The 22702-nt window shown below is 31.6% G+C and overlaps 1 protein-coding gene across 3 annotated transcripts in view; it reads left to right on the top strand.

The window, feature by feature from the left end:
* LOC111629986 (brain tumor protein-like) overlaps positions 1-12016 on the top strand; it is a 54200-nt gene extending 42184 nt beyond the window's left edge. For all 3 annotated transcript variants that reach the window (XM_023373967.1, XM_023373966.1, XM_023373965.1), the window contains exon 3: positions 8697-12016. In XM_023373967.1, the coding sequence (XP_023229735.1) occupies positions 8728-11007 (2280 nt within the window). In that variant the 5' untranslated portion in view covers positions 8697-8727 and the 3' untranslated portion in view covers positions 11008-12016. The remainder of the gene's footprint in view (positions 1-8696) is intronic.
* Positions 12017-22702: the final 10686 nt, after the last annotated feature.

Below are 22702 nucleotides of genomic sequence, written 5' to 3' on the forward strand. Positions count from 1 at the left end.
ACATTTTTTTTCTTTTTTAAAATCAGCGTATAATAATAAAATTAAAAAAATAAGATTCCCAAACAGCTATATCAAACTTATCTAAATATATAAAATTACTTGTCCTGACTGATTGATTCATCATCGCCCAGGGCAAACCGCTGAGCCTAAAAAGGTGAAATTTGGTACACAGGGTACGTCATGTAAATGAACACTAAGAAGGGATTTTTCGAAATTTCCCCACGGGAGAGCATTAAGGCTTAACTGGAAGAATGACTTCTACTGTACTATTTTAGATGTAATTTTTTGTTTTTAACTGTGTTTAGTCTTCATTGAGTACTTAGGTGTATTAAATTGATAACATTTCAGACATTGTTATAAATATTTTTATATATTTCGATTTTTTAACCAAATGTGTGAACCGTTTTAAATTTGAATTTGCATATTGGTTCGATTATAGAATGATTGTAAACGTTCCAAAAAAATTGATCAAGTTGAAAACAGTTCATTTTATTCTCAGTAATTCTCTGCATTCTCAGCAATAAATATTATATAACAATTACTATGGTTGTTGAAATACTGAATATAAATGGGGTTTGCTTGAAAAACTTCCGTGGGTGAAGTCGCAGGTAACAGCTAGTATAACCATATGTGGGAACTGATACTAATAATTGCACTCATATTCTAATATTTGTTATATTTGTTAAAATATTATGAATTTGTACAAATATGATAGAATAATTGATTTATGATGTTTTTGAATAAAAATAATAATTAGAAAATGTCAATTAAAAGTAATGCAGTTTTCTATGAGATTTTTTAAATCTTTGAATTGGTATTTTCATAAGTACTGATTTTATTTACTGGGACACTAATAATAAGTGTTAAAATCTTTAATTTGTTTAACAGCGTTTGGTCCCTAAAATATTCACTGGCAATTTTTTAAAATCTATTCTTCTGGGTTTTTAGAGAATTTTCTCTTTAATCATTTAACTATCTAATTTATCCTGAAAGTTTTTAGTAGAATTAAAGTTGGACTTTAGATTCGTCTTTTAGATGTTTATATAATTTTCAGTGCGCCTGTTGCATCACAGTTTGAACTCTGATTAGGAACTTTATTATTTCTACTTTAAGTCAGATCACTGCCCAGTACACTAATTGACAAAGTACTCACCCAGATTACTGTAAAATCTTGGCATATATCTTTGTCTTAGATAATTGTGTAAATGATTAAGAGTTGTGGTTTGAATTATGCCAGGTAATACCACCAAAATGCCTTACTCACTACCCTTGTATTCTACAAAAAGTCTTGAAGAAGTTCACTGTGCTCAGAATTTTCAATGCACCTGTTGTTTGGAAGTATTCAAATCAGTGTGGTTGAGTCAGTAAACAAAAAGTCCAACTCTAACCTTACCCCTTTTTAAAATGTTACACTGTAATTCCTTTTATAAGAAAGATGTCACTGAGTATTCAAATATTTTTATCTGAAATTTCTCTATAAAAAAATCATACTAAAACTTATGGTGAGAATAAAAAATGGATATATCTTGGAAAAACTTTTGAGTACATAAAGAAACACAATACATCTTAATAGGCAAAGGAATTCCATTTTTATTATTTAATTATTTTTGAGGAAAAATTAAATACAATAAAACAAAAAATAATGATTTGGTGAATGACAATAAATTGGTCCATAAAATACTTTTTCCTGCTCTGGCTACAACAGGAATAGTTAATTTCATACTGACAGATGACTAAACTGAAGTATATAGTAGAATTTTAAAATATGAAATTTGGAAAAAAGATAATTTATCTTGAACCGACGGGTGCAATTGTGCCTCAAGAACTTAAACCATTGAATAAGCTGAAACACTCCCATTAATTACATTTTTCAGTTTTCTCTTCCTCTGTTAGTTTGTTAGATTCTGATTTTTATTTTACTTTTTCATTGATTTTCTATTGATTGTTTTAAGACCAAATTATGTTTAATTAAAGTGTCTGTTTTCTAACAAAATTCTCCAGAGACTAATTAACTAAATAGTATTTTTTTTACTTCACATTTTACCAATGGTAAACTTTGAGGCCAGAATCATATGAATTTTACCGGCTATGATTCTGGTGACTCTGAGTCTGACTCCACAGCACTTCTTCAAACAACAAAGTCAGAGTTTGAGAAAGGCAGCATTATTGGGTTGAGTAAACTGTGATGACCATTTCACCAAATTGCCTGCCATCTGGGTTGTCCTGACCTGACTATGGGATGTTTGGGAATAGATATATTCAGGAACTTACATGGCAAGGCAGACTCTATATGCTTTGAGCAGACCATCAAGAGAAATGATTGTCTGATCGTGACACTAGTATGAACACCTGCAATGTGTCTTTGTCCACTATCCAAAGACAAAGCCATAATACAGAACCCCATCTCTTCCCATACCATTAGTAAGTGACTGTCAGATGCAAATTGCAATTTTTAACAATTGCTATGCATTCTGCTATTAATACTGCAACATTATTAGCTCTTTTTACAGTGATACCATGACAGAAGTAGGACTTACAAACTGGCAGCATATTGTCTTCAGCAACAAATTCTGTTCTGTTTGGAAATGTTAGTGTGGAATATCACTGATGAATGCCTCTACTGCACATTTACTACTGATCAGTACACTTTTGTACTGTAAACATGCTGGTCTGGGAATCATTATATGATAGTCGGTCATCCCTAATAGTGTGAGTGAGGAACCATTGATGGCACAACAGTACTTGCAGGAAATTGTGTCCTTGTGCATTGTCTGTCATGGCAGGGCTACAGAAGACAGTTAGGATTTCCTGGGAATGTCTGTCATATTGCCACACTTCTTTGGTCTACCTGTTTCCAGGTTTGTTGTCCACAAACATTTGTGGGACCAGATGGAATCTGTCACAACATTGGTGCCTGTATATTACATGTCTCTAAGTCTCCACAAGATCTTGGTACATAGGGGATTGCTGATTGATAAAGCAATATCTCAAAGCTCAATTGTATTGTTGCATATATCGAAGCAAGATCATATAGGGTACTAAAGGTTCCTATAAATTGTATCGTTATTACATAGTAAATTTTTCCTTTACTGTGATACTGATAATGTTAATAAGTGAATACAATATGTTCTCACTAATAAAGTTTTGTTTAATTCCAACACCAACTTCTTGGTACCTAACAATTTTTGTCAGTGTGTGTACATCTTTGTTCTGTTCTGTACACATCCTAATATTGTTCAGTCTTAACTTTGTGTTTTGTGTTACACAATCCTTCTATCTTAACATGTTTAAAACTTCTCATGCAATTTCAGTGCTTCTTTTGGCACTTTTCTTCTTAGAATGCTTATCAGGAATCAGAAGAAATGAGAAGTATATGTATTATAACTTCCGTTGTTTGTTCTCTACTAAATTTCCTGGAATTAAATGCTCTAAAATATTTAGTGTCTTTATTTTGCATTCTTGGATCTCTTCTGACATTTGGCCTGTAGGCAATATTGCTTTGTCAATCAGCAATCCCCTATGTACCAAGATCTCGTGGAGACTTAGGGACATGTAATATACAGTTGTATTTTTTATTATAATTCTGCAGTTGCTTTACAGTACTTTTCAAGTAGGTCTGTATCTATTTCATATCTGCATGTCATAGCCAAAATAATAGTTAATCTTAGAATTAAATTTTCATTGACTCCAGTAATTTCTGATGTTACAGCAGCATTTCCAAAAACTCATCTGGCAGTGTTTTCATCATTACATGTCCCGAAACCAGGTGTAGACATGTCACTAAAAGTCTCATGTTTCTATAAAATTTATCCTGAATCTCCTTTTTCTTTGCTTCTACTCTCTCTTTGTCAAGTTGTCTAATTTGCCACTTTCTGATGTGAAGCCTATAGGTAATTTGCAAAATGCATTCCAAAACCTTTATCTAGGCATGGGGGATGGATATGCCAGATGCCAAACTTTCTTCATGTACAGTACATACCATTGTGATACATTAGCTATGTCGTTCATTTCTTTGGGCAATGCTCCACAAACATGACAGCACTGACCAGCTGTATCAGGCAACCAGCTGTAAATTTTTCCATCTATCATTTTTAAATATAGCTCAGAAGAACAAATCATAGTATTTCCATTCAGTTTTGCTTCATACAGATCAACTTTGATCTGTACGAGGTCTGTTCAAAAAATACGCAGACTGACGTCATAAAACAAAATGTACTTTATATAGAAGTTACATGTCTGGGTCCCCTTCAAAGTACACTCCTTCCGAACTCACACACTTATCCCAACAGTGTTTCCGCTTGTTGAAAAAGTCCTGGTACGTTTCTTTTGTAATGTCCTTCAACGCCTTCGTCGCATTTGCCTTAATCTCGGGAATTGCCTCAAATCTTCTTCCTTTCAAGAGTCTTTTGAGTTTGGGGAACAATAAAAAGTCACAAGGAGTAAGGTCAGGTGTGTAGGAGGGGTGGGGAAGAACAGTGATCGAGTGTTTGGCCAAAAACTCATGGGTTCTGAGGGTTGAATGGGTTGGAGCATTGTCGTGATGGAGAAACCAGTCGCCACTCTTCCACATTTCTGGATTTTTGCGATGGATGGCGTCCCTCAGACATTTCAGAACTTCAATGTAGTACGTCTGGTTCACTGTGGAGCCTTGGGGGAGGTACTTGTGATGAACAACACCCTTAGCATCAAAGAAAACTGTCAGCGTCACCTTGACATTGGATCGAACTTGGCGAGCTTTTTTGGGTCTGGGGGACCACTTGAAACATGCCGTACACTTCATAGCAACATCACCGTAAACTGTGTTGAGCATAGCAAATGTTTCAGTTGCAGATGCTCCAAGTTTAACACAAAATTTCACAGCAAGTCGTTGCACCATCAGGTCATTCATTCTGAAATCCAGCAAACAAAAAAATCACACTTCACTAAAAACTACATAGCTAATCAACAAATCAAGATATCTGTAATCGGGAAATGGCTTTATCACCAGACGATCTGTACAAACCTAACGACACTGAGCAGATTCCCCTGGAACCAACTGGAGCCGCGCAATTCAAACAGTCCGCGTATTTTTTGAACAGACCTCGTATGAAGCAAAACTGAATTTATTTCAGATTGAACTTTTTTCAATTTTAGTTTTTACCAGTTCTCAAGTTTCTTTTTTGAAAATGATTTTTATTGGATAACAATATTTTGTTGACAAAGTTGAAGGATTTTGCCATATAATAATTTTTTCACTTTTTTTTTTTTGCAACTGATTTTAAAGGAACAATAACCAGTATTTCATTTTGAGCTTGTACATTTATGTTGTGTATTATATTAGTCTGTAGTTCTGCTGATATTTCTGTATTATATTAAGCAGATAGCAGTATTTTTTCATTGACAGCAATTGCTCATAAGGAGGGTAAAGATTAACTTCATGATCCCTAGCATTTTCGTAAATAACTATATACTTGTGTTTTTATCTTGGTGTCCATATATATAAGGCAAAATCCTCAATTTGCATCATTTTAATTGGTTGGAGTGTCTTAAAATTTTCTTTACTTTGGTGACTCTTTTTGGTGAATAACATGTGGCTTCCTTCATTACAAGTCCTTGCATCCACAGTTATGTAGAGAATTTTTAGTTTTTATCATTTCACTTGCTCAGATACAGATTTTTTACTACTGTGTGATATGGCCATATAATCTCAGATTTGATTCTAATCTTAAATATAAACAGTCATTTTTCATGTAGAGTGGTTATCTGTGTATAGGCCTTGTGTATAGTTAGCATATCTTAAAACATCTAAGTTAAAGTGCATTTATAATTTTTTATTGTAATCTTAGATTCAGTTATAGTTATCATTATTTTCAAGCTTTTTAAGAAGTCTTTTCACCTTGAGATTGATAATATGAAATATTGGCTTCAAAGTGTGTCTAATTATACTTGCCAACCTTTAGAATGGGAATGGGAAAACTGATTCTGTGTTATGAAAAACAAATGCTGACAATGTAAACACAATCTAGTGACAACAATATTAACAGATTTTTTTTTTTTTTTTTTGAAATTTGATTAATATAATTTGCATTCACTATATTTTCACTTATTTCAAATAATATGAATCTATATCTACATTAATAACACATAAGACATCATTTAATGTCAATTTAAAAACTTGCCCTGTTTTCATCCTCTACTTTAAATTTATGCAGATCCTCTATAACAGTGTTTCCCAATGTGGGGCCTACGCCCCACAAGGGGTAATTGGATTGTTGATTAAGGGGACAATTAGAAAATGGACTCATCTAGAGTTTAAGTTAACTGTATATGTTAGGGGGGGGCATAAGAATTTTAGAAAGGCTTAGGTGGGGCATAGCACAAAAAAGGATGGGAAACACTGCTCTGTAATGTTTTGGAATTGCCACTAGTGAATCCTTAAGTGATGACAATAAGTATATTCTATCAAATTATGTACTTAAGTTATTAATGAACTTTTGAAAGATCTGATATCTTCAAATTTCTTACTTGAAAAATATATTCTTTTTGAATGAATTTCATGAAATAAAATAAGATCAAACAATCTGCCAGATTATATCAAACTATAATAATGCTACTGTTTAATAAGATTTAATTATTAAATAGTAGCCATATTATAGTTCACTATAAATTAAGTTATCAAAAAATGATAGAATGATAATTTTTTATTTTGTTATCCATTTGTATTTTATATGTTTAAGCATTTTAAATAATTGGGCTGCAATTTTAAAATTGCAGACCTATAAATTCCCACTGGTGTTCATCCGTCTGTCTGTTCTTCCTTAATCTCAAGAATGGAGTTAGTTAGATGAAAGTCGAGACAAGAAATGGAAAGCTTAGGAGCTGGAGGCCCTGATTAACTATATATATACACCTATGTTTTGAACCAGAAGTCACGTTATTTCAGTTCAAAAAATTTCTCCAGAACAGTTAGATGACTGGCATGACTCTTGTTAACAGGAAAAGTATGATGTACAGAGATAAGACATTACTAAAATCAAGAGCATTGTGTATTGCTATCTAAAAAATTGCAGCCCAGCATTGTGACAACGTAGCAATTAATAATTGCTCAGTTTGTAATACAAACTTGAATAAGACAAATGATTTGACAAAACAGTTATTCCACTAAATAAAATAGATCTTAAAATAAATGTAGTTGAATTGAATATATTCCTAAGAAGAAATAAAAATTTAGAAATATTTTGTGTTAATTTAGGAGAAATAGTACATGTAGAATATCAAGTTTCTTTCAATTGCTAAAATTTTAATGCTTAATTACTGGTTTAAATAATTATATTATGTCAATGGTGTGAGGTTTTGTGTGTGTATTGACATAATATAATTGTGAATAATTAAATTAATTAAATATAATTTTAACTAATAGAATAATAAAATATTTTATGGAATTAAAATTTCAGTGTTAATTTTTTGCAAAAGTACTGCATTATAAAACATAACTTAGAATTATTGGTACAAATTTTGAAAACTTTATATTTGATTAAAAGGATATTCTCAGTAGTATCTTGTCACTTATAAGAGAGTGTTAAGGATACTTTTGTTGATTGTATAAAATATGTTTGTTTTTAACACACAAAATTAGAATTTGTCAGTGATGTTAATATTGATATCTTCTAATTTTATTAATATTAGAAATATCAAAAAAATTTTAATAGATTATGGATTATTGTATTCACATGAATATAAGACACTTTTTTCAGGTTTTAGTATCTGAAAATAGGATGTCTTAGATTCAAGATCATAATTAGTGACCTCTAATGCCATACATCTTATTTCTCTGTCACTAATTCCATTGTATCATTTTAATTATTTGGTGACCAATATTTGTAATAGCAAATGTTTAAGAGGTAAACTTAGCTCAATCTCATTAGTCTATTATAGTATAACATCATAAATATTTGTATGAAAATCCCAGAAAAGTTGTGCAGCAGTCTTTTGATGCTTTAATTAAATGGTACTGAGCATGAATGCAGTGGGAAAACATAAGCATCAAATTCAGTGCTCATTCAAAAGAGCCTAACACAGAACTTTGATATCATGGAAGTCAGTGCTATAACTTATTTTACTGTGCAATAAAAACTCAAAAACTTTGTCAATATAACTGATTGTGTTGTTATAAATTTTTTCAGTATTTATTATTAAAAAAGTTTGTTCAATATTTAAAAAAAGAAAAACCATGGGTGATTATATAGAAATAAAGTTTATCTTGCATTTGATGGCTTGATTTGAGTAAACACAATTTTGTCATCATATGTAGATATATTCATCAAATGATAAGTGAATAACTTGAAACTAAGTTAATATTAAATTAGAAAGTAATAATGAATTAGAATCCATACTAGTATAGAAAATACCATGTAATAGTATAGATTTTGTTCACTGCAAATACAGTATTTGTTAATGTAAAAAATATAGTTATTGATAATCTACTTTTTATTTATTACCCTTGTTTCATCTGAAATGAAAAAAAAATCTTGTATAGAATAATTTATTGCTGAACTCTAGGGATACTTTCTATTTGTTATGGTAAATATATTTGTGGTGTGTAAATAAATAGTAATGTTTTCAAATTTAAATATGTCAATGTATTTACCAAGATGTGCTGTATTTGACAAGTAATTTTACCTTTCTGCTGTATGATTTATTTTAATTTTCTCTTTCAGATATCAAAGTCCAAAGAATTTGTGATCAGTCATGACCTCTCCAACACCCTCCCTTTCTGACATGCCAGCCTTTGGTACATCACCATTAGGTAGCCTTGGAGAACATAACCATCTAGATACTCTGTTATCAACACAATGCACTATGTGCCATGAAACTTTTACTCTTCCTAAAGTTTTGCCTTGCTTTCATACATATTGTCAGCCTTGTTTAGAGAAAGCTCAATCTTCAGATAAGATCAAATGCCCACAATGTAATCAAGAATCTTTATTGTCTCCACAGGGCATAAATGGCTTATTATCTGATTATGCTATTAGCAATGTTTTAGAGACAGTTGCTATGGAAGGTACACCTCTGAGTTGTACTGGGTGTAAAAGTAAAGAATCAAATGCAGTAGCACGTTGTTTTGATTGTGCCAATTTTCTTTGTCCTAACTGTGTTATGGCACATCAGTTCATGCATTGTTTTGAAGGTCATCGTGTTCTCACCTTGGGTGAACTTCAGAATAGCAAAGATGAACTGAAAGTTGAAAAACCAGTAACTTGCCCCAGACATAAAAATGAATTGCTTAAATACTTTTGCAAAACATGCAACTATCCAATTTGCAAAGAATGTACTGTTATAGATCATCAAAAAGGTCTTCACGATTATGATTATTTAGCAGATATTGGGCAGAAACACGTTGAAATGATAATTCATACTATTGAAGAAAGTAAAGCAAAAATTACTGATCTACAAAATGCTTTGAAAACTATAGAAAATTTTACAAATAGACTACAAATGCAGTATCATAAAGCCCAGGGTGAAGTAGATGAAACTTTTCGATTCTACTGTTCAATGTTAGAAGAAAGAAAACAAGATACGTTAAAAGAATTAGAAGAAATTTACAGCCGTAAAATTTTATCTTTAACATTATTAGAAGAAAAAGTTCAAGAAACAGTTAGCAAAATTCATCAGATGAGCAGTTTTGTTGATCGAATTCTAAAATTTAGTAATAATACTGAAATATTAATGTTCAAGCAATTATTAGATGTAAAATTTCAAACTGCTATGACTTTTAATCCTGAAGTTAATCTCCAAAATGTTGATCTGGAATTTGTTTCTAATTATCAGGCTATTCAGGTTGGAGTACGTAATACTTTTGGTTACATACGTCATGAACCTGAAAATCATGAATCTGGATCCACTAAGCCTCAACCAATAGCACGTCCAAATGGTATTGTAGGTTCAGAAAGAAGTTATCAAAATGGACATGTCTTTGAATCAAATGTAATTTCTAAACGATTTAGTTCTGTTAATAATCTTGGTCCATTTCCAGCTTCACTTACTGATGTAAATCCGTATGAAAAATGGTCTAGTGGTAATAATGAAATATTTCAAAATGGTAATGATGGCTATTCATTATCAAATGAACCAATTGTAGATCTCTCAACAAAATTTCATTCTACTACTATTTACCCTTTAAAATCTCAAATTAAACGTCAAAAAATGATTTATCATTGTAAATTTGGTGAATTTGGTGTAATGGAAGGTCAATTCACTGAACCTAGTGGAGTTGCTGTCAATGCCCAAAATGATATAATAGTTGCTGATACAAATAACCATCGTATTCAAATATTTGATAAAGAAGGGCGTTTTAAATTTCAGTTTGGTGAATGTGGTAAAAGAGACGGGCAGTTGCTGTATCCCAATCGTGTCGCTGTAGTCCGAACATCAGGTGATATAATTGTTACAGAAAGGAGTCCAACACACCAAATACAAATATATAATCAGTATGGTCAATTTGTAAGAAAATTTGGAGCAAATATTTTACAACATCCAAGAGGAGTCACTGTTGATTTCAAAGGACGCATCATTGTTGTTGAATGTAAAGTGATGCGTGTCATCATCTTTGATCAGATTGGCAGTATTCTACAAAAGTTTGGATGCTCAAAACATCTTGAATTTCCTAATGGCGTTGTTGTAAATGATAAACAGGAGATTTTTATCAGCGACAACAGAGCCCATTGTGTTAAAGTTTTTAATTATGAGGGTGTCTTTCTCCGACAGATTGGAGGAGAAGGTCTTACTAATTATCCCATTGGTGTATGTATTAATCACAATGGAGAAATATTAGTTGCAGACAATCACAATAATTTTAATATCACTGTCTTTACCCAAGAAGGGCAGCTGATAAATGCCTTGGAAAGCAAAGTAAAACATGCTCAATGTTTTGATGTTGCATTGATGGATGATGGTTCTGTGGTACTAGCAAGCAAAGATTACCGTCTGTATGTTTATCGATACATGCAAGTTTCAGGTATTTCCTTGTGAGGTCAGATTGTGAAATTGGATAACGTTTACAGCCGCACAATAGGAATTCAGTTCCTTTTTAATAATAGCACCAACTTCTTGGAGTGGCAATAGTTGCATGTTAAGTCAATGAATCAGTATATGATTGGTTAATTACAGTGTTCACATATTAATCAGGGCAGGGTATTGTTGAGATAACTCTCACAATATATATGTGATCTAATTGATCACATTTTAAGGAAAAAAAATTTGTTGCAGTATAAGTTGAGTCAGATTAAAAGTTTTCATAGTTCTCATAACTTGTTGTTCTGGCCTCACATGTTATGTCTGGTTAAATGACCAACATATCCATCCAGCAAAAAAGTAGATGGGCAATTGATGAAGTATAAAAATATGTGTTTGCATTCTTCATTGCAAGATAAATTTAGAATCTGAAGGGAAAATTAAATAGTTAAGTCCATTTTTGTTGCCTCTATTTAAGCACCAATTCTGTCTGTAGTGATACTGTTAAACTGGAAAATGTTGTAATGCCTTGCTCATTAATTAGGATGGATGAACTTTATTCCTTCTACTTGTATATGCAACACTGTCAGATTGATAGTGTATCAAAATTTTTATCCATCAAATTCCTCCAACATTTTATGAGAGTTGAAAATGTTAAAAATATAATCAGCTCTCTTATTGGTGCACTCAAGTCCATTACATCTATTTAAATAACTGTTCTTGTATGGTGGGAGAAGTTGCTGGTTCTAGTCAACAACCAGTACCAGGTTACAAAGCTTCCACTGCTCGTTTTTTGAAAGTTAACACTTTTGTACAACGTTAGATTTTTCTGACAGTTTATCTTATTTATTGTGGACTAACCTTTTTAAAAGGCATGCCAAAGATGCATGACACACTTGCTGTGATCTTTGAATTGTGGGGCCACTTGTTAAAAAAAAAAACTAGTTGTTAGACACACAGCCAAGCAACATTGTCCTGCCTTAAAAACAAGTGCAGAATGCAGCTAGGTAAACAACTATTACTTGCATCTTTTGACTGTCTTGTCTGCCAGATCTGATCTTCCAGAATTTGCAGGCATTTTTCCTGTACATATAATTACAAAGAAACTTCCAGTTTTTAATCAGTTACATTTAGGATTTTGTGCCAATATCTTGTTAGTTTTTAGCATTTAACTTGTGTTAGTTTTTATTTATTAATATGTAAATTTCTTCTCGTCATTAGTACTAAAGTATGTAGCACACGCTTTTAAAATATTTTTGCGATGATTTTTAGCAAAAATAATCATGCCATAACTAGTCATGATTCTGCTATTATAGTAAAAGCATAAAGGCATTTTTAAGTTCTGTGATCAGGTGTATTTACCCATCTAGCCTTTCATTTCACCCTCTGTATGCTTTATATTTTAGCTAATATGTTGTTCCTGTATGTAAATTATAAAAAGTTATTTAATTTAGAGAGATTAATTTCACTGCCTATCATTTGTTTGCAAGAATCATGATTTTGTTGGAATAGTTATACTTGCATTGAATGCTGTAAAATAATCTTTATTTTCTTTTATTTTGGTAAAGTTATTAATTAATTGTGATTAGTTATAAAATATTTTAATGTTGAAAATTAATACATGTTAAGTTTGAGGGATTGCATTAATTTGGGACTAAGTTGTGCCACATCTTTTGATTTCCATATCTATATTATTGTTAAAAATTTGAAATTACAAATGTTTTTGGATATAAATAAGAATATATCTTTTTCCACATATATCTACTTATTAATTACAGTAATTTTTATAAGGTGTAATTTATCGTGACTGTTCTGTGATTTGTGTGTGTAAATTAAAAAGAAGAAATTTTTACTTTAGCAATAATTTTACTTGCAATATATATCATAAGCACTAAATATCCCAATGAAGAGAATATATGTTACATTAGAAATATATTTGCAAGTAATTTATGTAAAGTAATTTTGTAATTGTTTATTACATTCATTTGTACCTATATATTTATATACAGTATAGTATAGTAATAACACAAAAATGAAAATCTCAAATAGTTAAGAGTATCCTTCTTGTTGATTCGGAAGTGAATGTTAAATATTGTATGCAATGGCTAGTTTAAAACAATCACGATAAAATAGCAGACAGCTTGCTCATGTTATTGTTTTTTTATTCAAATAGTATAAGACAAAAAAAAAGTAAGGTAGCTACCTCGTTTGGGCTGCAGTAGTCAATTTATGCAATCATTCCTGTATTTTTCGGTGGTTATTTTGTTATTAAATACATGGAACTTAGCAGATTGTTAAGTGCAGCCTTTTATTTTTTAAAAAAAGAAACTGATCTCATCATAATTACTTATTTAAATATTTTTTCTATTATTATTATTATGATTCATTTTATTATTATATTATTATTATTATTATTATTACAATGATTTATTATTATTATTATTATTTTACTTTTTTAAATCAGTTTTTGTCTGCTTCCTATTGTGATGTTTGGGCAGTGGTTGCTTTGATGGCTTGACTTTTGAATTTTAGAAATATTAAGTATTGTAGTCTTGTAGTTTGTAGAATAGTGAGCATGTTCATAACTTGAATATTCTGGTATCAAGTTAACACATATTTATAGTATATCACTATAATAATAAGTGTTTGCCTTTCTACTGTGAAACTAATGTGAATTTGTAAGTAATGTCTTTGTAAGCTATATGTGCAAAATCAATTAATATAATAGCACAAGTTAGATTTTTTGTAGCTTCTTAACCAGTCTTTTTCCTAAAAAAAACAAAAAATATATATAACAAATTTACTCATGTCAATATATTTTTGTTCCCTTCTGTTGTAGTTAAATATTATAATAGTCAAAATAATGCTCAAAAACCCCACAGAACAAGTTAATGCCTTGATTAGTGAATGTTTATATTTTCAGATGGCATTAATAGTGGTTTTGTAGTAGAATTTTTACAATATGTTAGTACCAATCATTTTGAAGTTGATTGTGAATTTTCCAACTCAGAGTAAATTTTTCTATATAAAAACAGCTGTTGTTATGATAAAAACTTGTATAACCATTTTTAAAAATGTAATTTGTTTGCTTGTGACTAAAAACTTCTGGTGTACTTTAAAACAATTTGGACAGAATCCACGTCCTAATGTTTCTCCTTTTTGGGACATATAAGTGCCAATAAAGGAGCTATAATATTGCAAGAGTGAGATGCAAGGGAGGTTCCTTTCCTTCTCCCTTATACTTAAAATAGGTATATTTAAAAAAATTTTATCTCTTATGCATGGAAGCACTTTTAAATGATTATATGTTGATTGATTTTTTATTTTAATGATTTTGTTACTTTGTTTTTTCATTCATCTGTTTTTCACATAAGTTAAAAAGTTACATAGCAGAGTTTTTGAATTTAAAGTTAGTTAATGCTATGTAACTAGTGAATATATATTTAAATGAAACATTTCGGTTATAAAATGTTTTATGGTATATTAAAATGTTCTCTTTTTTAATTTTATTGTTTTTATTTAATCTGTGTTTCGTTGATTGTATAAGAACTGTTTTTTACGTCAATCTTGTTGGCAAATATATACAGTATATGACTAATGTTCATGATTGCTGTATTCAAACATATCTACGTATGACGATAACGTAGCCACTCTAGGAAAAAAAAATAGTAATGTCAAAGTTGTGGTAGCTGTTGCATATATAACAGGTTTTCTCCACTATGCAACATTTTCCTTCGATTTCATTCAAATCTATCTACCCTTTCCTGTTTCCCCATCTGTGAAAAAGTAAGTAAAAATATTTTGGCATGGTGGATTTTTGATAATCTTGTTGGATATTTGTAGATCTGTTACTTCCATGTTGACCACTATTTTTATGCTATAAATAGCCCAAATGTTTTTGTGGAGAAACCTGTTAATTCTTTCTGTATCCGTGAAAGTACGTGCAGTGCTGTCATTTAAAAAGTTTAATAAAAAAAAGCAATGTGTGCACATTTATTCTATTAATACTGTATATTGCGACTTTGTCAGGCATGGTTTCCAAAGTGCCCTCATCTTTGACATGGTTGTATATCTTGCTGGAAAAAAACTGTTAATATTTACTAAATTGCTACTGTGTACTGTTATAACATTCCATATATAATAATCAATAAAGTGGAACGTTTTTTTCTAACTGGGATCAGTATTATCATCATCACTTAGTATACTGTTCATCTGAAAATATCACTGTCACTGTTAATTATTGATATATATTATTTCTTATATATAGATATTATTTTTAATTACAGTNACTGTTATAACATTCCATATATAATAATCAATAAAGTGGAACGTTTTTTTCTAACTGGGATCAGTATTATCATCATCACTTAGTATACTGTTCATCTGAAAATATCACTGTCACTGTTAATTATTGATATATATTATTTCTTATATATAGATATTATTTTGCTGTAAACGAATTTCTAGCGACTCGGATTCAAAAATAAAATCCATTCGCTTTTTTCCTTTTTTACTGGGGAAATGGTTTCCTACACAGACATCCTTAGCTCATCTCCTCCCTCGATCACGTAAAAATGGTGCTCGATCCATCAACAAAAAGCAAGGGTGCTCATTTTACCGTCTTCCTTTCCGTTAATGTTAACAAAATGGAGCAGGGAAAACTTGTTAATAAAAAATTTTCTTGCCACTGTTTTTTGCATCGAAACAAATGTCATTTGTCGTCCGCGCATTTGCGTGGCGCGTTTTTTTGTTGTGCCTAGTCATGGACCAACCCGATCATGCCGCAGGTTTCGGCGTTCCTTAAGGAGAGCTTATTGCCAAAGAAAGCAACGATCTTCCTAATGCATATCGCAGAAGGACCAGACTTTTACTTAGGAAGACAAGTACCCAAGATCCACTTAAGGTCACAGCACTTCTACCTGATGTAGGGAAATCGGGAGATGAACTAATTGTCTGACTGGAATACTCCCTGTTTGTTGGCGATATCGTCAATAATCCCATATTTCTGATACGGTCGCTTTTATTCGTTTAATAAATATCATTTTTTATTTATAATGAAAGACGTGAGAAAAATTTTTTAAAACCAATTTGTGGTGATGTAAGAGTTTTATTGTCTTTCATATGTTTGTTATCTTGACTGTATTACGAACAGCATTCAATAAACTATTTTTGTTTGGCGTACTTTTTGTCTGTTGTATATTTCAGATTAGTGTTTCACTTACACTTTTAACTAAAATAAATAGACGAATTTAAGTATTAAATATATCACAGCTTTGCGGTTAGATAACGGTGATTAAGTTAGAATAATACTGTGTACATCGTAAATAGTAATTGTTTTCTAATAGAATTACTTAGAAATAAATAATGCGAGGGGGTAATATCCAGTAACTGAACTTTGGCGTCAAAAATTGTTTATATAGAGTGTTTTTAAATTTTTTAAAACTTGAAAAATTAGTATATTTTGTAATACAAAGCAATCAAAACTTGTAACAATTTATTTCTTTACGATGAAGAATTACGTTACAAAAATCTTTTTAAAAAGTTATATTTAAAAAAAGGTTGTTATTTTATTATAAATTTAGATCCATTTTACTTTCCCGGCTATACATAACAAAGTATGGCGATCTGTTAAAAAAATGACCCCCCCGAGATTTTTACATTTTTGGACTTACGACACCTTGAAACGTCGAGAAGTACAAAAAATTTCGGGGGTAATTTCTGTATGTATGTGGGGGCACGATTTTTATCATTGAAGCTTAACTCCTGTACTTTTTGTTGAAAATTTCGTAAGTTTTGCAGGGAGGTTTATTAGAGTGATCAATGCTACTAAATTTTGGTGATTAAAGGTCGAGGAGGTGGGGTCTTGTGTATCTCCAATAGGGTCGGACTTAATGACGATTTTACTCGTTATTAGTATTTACAGTTTTTTATAAAACATCCTTAACCTCAAAATTATGCTTTTTGCCATTTTATAATAGTTAAAAAATCTTCTAAATAAAATATAACAGATGGCGCCACCGAAATTTAAAATGTTGCTGGGTCAGTTCAGTAATTCGTTGTTGGTTTATTTGGTTCAGAAAGTATCATATCGTGGAGATTTGTGAAAAACTCAGATGGTCAAATTTGACACGATTCCAATTCCCTTATTATACTGTATGTATTAGGGTTTCTCATTTCCCGGTATTTTGCTTGTCCCGGGATCCCGGGAAATCCCGGGATAGAATTAATTATTTTTAAGGTATACAAAATATCTTGAAATCAAATGATATAATTATTTTCCATTTTTTAAAGTAATTTTAAAGTTTTGTAACCTCCAAAATCATATTAATAATGCTGTGTTAGGTCTATAGGCCTATAATAAAAATTACCTTTAAATAACGTAGAAATTTTCACAAATAGAAAAAAATTAATTAAAGTTTGCTGGAAACTGCATACAACAACAACAAAAAAAATTTTTTGAATTGAGTTAAAAATTAAAAAAATGAACTTCTAATTTAGAAGGTAATTTTCGTTTTTTAAATAAAATATAATACAAAATATTGCAAACTTTTATAAGATTTTAAAAAGCAAAGATGGTCAATACTCCGATAACTCACTCTAATTCTTATTTTAGTAATGAAAAGTCTTGCCACCGAGAATGCCCTTTCCGATTCAATTGATGTGATTGGAATAGTGTTTAATGCATTTAAGAGAAGACAGATATTATGTGTTTTTTCACCTGTAGCCTGGAAGATTTCGAGTTCGTTTTCGAGATTGTAGTACTTCTTTCGCTCTCTAGTATTCTTGATTTGTCTACCTTGGCTGCTTTAATAGCGGCATCAAGCTTAGAGCTCGATAATTCGGCAATTCATTTGGCTTTAATAATCAGGTTTATGAAGAAAAACTTCATACTTGCAGACTTTGTACTCGTTTGTATCCTTGCCCAATTTGCACAATCTGGCGTCAGGCATTTATTGAAGCTACTGGGCATGGTTAAAACTCAAGACAGCGTAAGCACAATTATTCCAGATATTACAGGTTCCGACAAGTAAAGAATTTTTATAGTCATGCCACAAATAAGCTATATATTGATTATTGACCATTTGTGACATGCTATAACGAGCAAAAATTTAAAAAAACTAATAGGTAGGTTTAAAATTAATAAATACAAATGTATTCTGGCAGTGAATGAGTTAATTATGCTTTCTATTTGCAAAACTCCTCAACCTTAACACAAAATAAGAAAAAAAGTGAATTTTTAAGAAATTTGCGGGATTTCCCGGGATAAGAAAAATTTCCCGGGATATTTCCCGGGTTAAAAAAACAACCGGGATCCCGGAATCCCGTTTCAGAAACCCTAGTATGTATACTTAACAGCCGGGAAAGTAAAAGGACAAATTCTTCTGTGCGAGGATCTATATTTACGTAGAGATATCATCTAATTAAATTCCCTAGTACTCTGTTTTATAAATAAATATTAAACACCAAAATATTCGAACATTGACTCTATATAAAAAGCTCCCGTTGTGAATACCGCATAAAAAAAAATTATAATCAAACGAATTATGGAAAGACGAAGAACTGCTTATTATGATTGACATCATTTCAAAAACTGTAGGTTGCGAGTCTGGATTTATTATCAAAAGTTTCATCGGATGTAAGTTTACGAGAAATTCTGTCTGAGATGCGGATTAATTTGTTTATTTCGTGTTAACAAGTAAAACGAAACTTCACTACAAAGGTATTCAATTTATCCTCTTGCAGGGAAGTTAAGGTAAATTAATATGATGGAAAGAATTAATGTAACGAATATGCTGCTATAAACGGTACGGAATCGAAAACAATATAGATGAATATGCAGACAATGGCGCCCGCAGACTAACTATAAATCGAAACAAATGTCATTTGTCGTCCGCGCATTTGCGTGGCGCGTTTTTTTGTTGTGCCTAGTCATGGACCAACCCGATCATGCCGCAGGTTTCGGCGTTCCTTAAGGAGAGCTTATTGCCAAAGAAAGCAACGATCTTCCTAATGCATATCGCAGAAGGNGATGGAAAGAATTAATGTAACGAATATGCTGCTATAAACGGTACGGAATCGAAAACAATATAGATGAATATGCAGACAATGGCGCCCGCAGACTAACTATAAAAAAGGGCATCGTATGTACAGTACATTAATAATATATACAGGTATCCATTGATTAATGCAATTAATTAATCTCAATGCTAGTATATCAAAATCGCGTTAATCAAATACAGAGGTACTGTACCTTGGTACTCGACCGAACAAACAAACACGGTCCTCTAGAACAAATTTTCGGTTAATAACATACGTATTTGGGCTGCAATTTGAAAAAATTTAGACTTATAATTTCCCATTGTCGTCCGTCTATCTATCCTTCCTTAATCTCGAGAATGGAGTTAGATGAAAGACGAGACCGTATATGGAAAGCTTAGGGCAGGAGGCCCCGATTAACTATATACGAATTTGTTACAAATCGGAAGTCACGTTATTTCAATTCAAAAATTTTCCCGTAGAGTTAAAATTGATGACGGCGTGACTCTATATTGCTACCAGGAAAAGTATGATGTACTGTACAAGGCAAGATACTACTAATTTGAGGTGGAGGGCATATATTTTAAATTCAATAAATTAAAAATATGGTTAAAAATTGAAACCCGGCATTTTGACGATGTCATAATAAATAATTGCCCTTTTTATTTTTATTTTGTCGTCAGTAATAATGTTTTCTGTGATAAAAATAAGTAACCAATTTAAAAATAAAATGAAACCTTAGAGCGCCCTTGGGGATTAAGAGGGCAGCCCGACAACAAAGGGGGGCACGTGCCCCAATGTACGGGTACCCCTGTATGCAAACATTAAATTTTTAATTCCGTTTATGATACATAGATAAACCTTACGTGTTCGGAATATTTAGACTTCATATAGATAAAAGGACTACTTTGATTGACCATTTACGGACGTAAAACAAGTTTAAAATTCGCTTTCGAAAAGCATATGTAGATATGATTTATCTGACAGCATCTCCACTATTTATGACAATATTTTATCGCATATTTTTTAGTTCGTTCTAATGCATATTAGTCTACACCAGTGTTTCCCAACGTGGGGCCCACGCCCCACAAGGGGCAATTCGAAAATGGACTCGTCCAGAGTTTAAGTTAACTGTATAGCCACTGTATATGTTAGGGAGGCATAAGAATTTTAGAAAGGCTTAGGTGGGGCATAGCACAAAAAAAGATTGGGAAACACTGGTCTAAATACTAAGAATAATCTCTGTTCGAATAGTATCTTATTGTCCTCATTTATTTAAAATAATTATCAACTAAATTCTAATATGTATTGCACAAACTAGTTTAGAAAATTAATTTTCAGAACTTCAAATGTAAATAAATGTTAGTTCAATCTATGAACGGCGCTAAGGTTGAGGCGAGGCGGGATAGCCCACCCTAAAATCTTCGCTCACCTGTCCATCCCCTGAAAATGATTTATTCGAGTCCATCTATATTCACCATTATTGGAAGATTCTTTAAATGTGAATTTATTGCCAACTAATTACACGTTCTCACTAAATTTTTTCCTCTTACTCGCATGTCACTGAAAACCGATCGCTAAATTTTAAAAATCAGTTTGTTTGAAGATAAATGCGCAAACAACACCCATCCTACTCCGCCCTCTCACTTGTCAGAACACTAGGATTTTCGAATCCTAGTGTTATGTATAACAATCGCAATTAAGCAAACAAGTTTGATTTCTATAGATAACTCTTAACAATATTATAAAAATGTTTTTAAAATCATAAAATGTTCAGTAAAAATATACATAAACGCAAATTACAAAACAAAACTTTTAGTTTACCATAATTATAGAATTATCCTAGTTTTATCCTGAAAACTATCCTTTCACGTATCCTAAAAATTAAATTATCATCGTCTACGAGGACTTCCGTATAGCAGTAAGACTTATTATAGTGGTGTGATAGGTTGAACATAAAGAGGAAGCAGTAGTCAAAATTAAAACAGTTTCTTTATTCTCATCTGTCTTACTTGAAATTAAAATAAAGAAGCTGTTGTAACTTTGACTCCCGCTTCCTCTTTGGGGCTGTTTCACAAATTACGTCCGCATTTTTCTTGAAATTTTTATTCCCCCTCTTCGTACGTCTAGCAAAAAACTCAACTCCCATCAAAATCTTTATTACTTTATGAATAATAAAATGTATAAACTGTGCAAAATTTAATGAAATAAAATGGACGTCCATTGAAGTTCAACCCTCCCCTTGTCCAACTTTGTCATATCCCACTCTCCCTTCCGTGTAGACGTCATTTATTGACAGCCCTTTTATGTCCAATCGATCACACCAGTATAATAACTCCCATTACCATACGGAAGTTTTAGTAGACAATAATAATTTTAAATAAAATTAAGGACAGAGGTATACGGCAATTATAAACATAGGATTAATTAAAAATAACTTAAACGTCAAATTTCTTATTTGAAATCAAAAACTTTGTAAAATTCATAATTAAATAGTATTTCATTATACAGTATTTCAGATTACATTAATATCTTCATTATTGATATATTAATATTTGCTATGCAAAACTAGGTATCAACATTTTCAAAATTTCGCTAAAAATCTCATCACACCTTTCGTATTCATGAATTACTAACGTAATCACTATAACCATATATATTACTAGCAGACCCCGCCACGCGTTGTTGTGGCTCAAAATGTATCTATTATAAATGTATAACACTTCCCCGTGGAGAGGGGAGGAATTTTTCGAAAAATCCCTTCTTAGTGTACATTCTCTTGATGTATCCTATCAAAACGCAAAAAACCACATCTAAAATACTATAATAGAAGCCAAGTTCTTCACGGTAAGCCTTAATCCTGTCCATCTCTCCCCAGTGGGGGAAATTTCGACACGTATATTATATAAAAACACGTGCGTATTCGAATGCAGCGTTGTGTCAAAATTTCAAAGGAATCGGTAGGAACAAACGAACATTACATTTTTATTTATATAGATAGATAGAAGAAGATCTGCTTTAGTTCATCCTCACAGAAAAGCAAACTTAGGGCGTCGTACTCGTAGCACCATCTGTTGGATATAAAAGCCTTAACCTAGATGATATCTTTTAATTTATATGAGTGTTTAACGGAATAATATACAGTCTATGTCCACCCTGAAGTTCCATTCTAAATATTGGTGAAAGAATATTTGAAATCGGATGAGTAGTTTCGGAGATTACCCCCCTACATCCAAACTTAAACATTACCTCTTTATAATATTAGTATACAGTAGATCAGTGTTTTTCAACCTTCTTGAATACGCGACCCCTTTACAAGTTAAAAAATTTTGGCGACCCCCACGGCTATATTAAAACTATGTCAACGATTTTAAAAACTACGTATTTAATTTTCTTTCTGTTGAAGTTTAAATATCGATCAAAAAGCTAATCAAAAAACAGCACAGCCTTCTCACTGAAATTGTAGTATTTTTTTTACTGTAGTGTAGGACCTACAAACACTTGTCTTTTTCTTTTACCCACGACCCCCCGTGTATGGCTTTGCGACCCACCTGGGGGTCGCGACCCACAGGTTGAAAAACACTGCAGTAGATTATTATTATAAAATATCATCACCAGAGTAGTTCGTATGCAAAGTAGAATACTTTAATTTTAAAACAATAACAAGCTACAGTAA

This window comes from Centruroides sculpturatus, unplaced genomic scaffold (genome assembly GCF_000671375.1).
Source record: "Centruroides sculpturatus isolate CEXI.00-Female unplaced genomic scaffold, Cexi_2.0 scaffold656, whole genome shotgun sequence".
NCBI lineage: Eukaryota > Metazoa > Arthropoda > Arachnida > Scorpiones > Buthidae > Centruroides > Centruroides sculpturatus.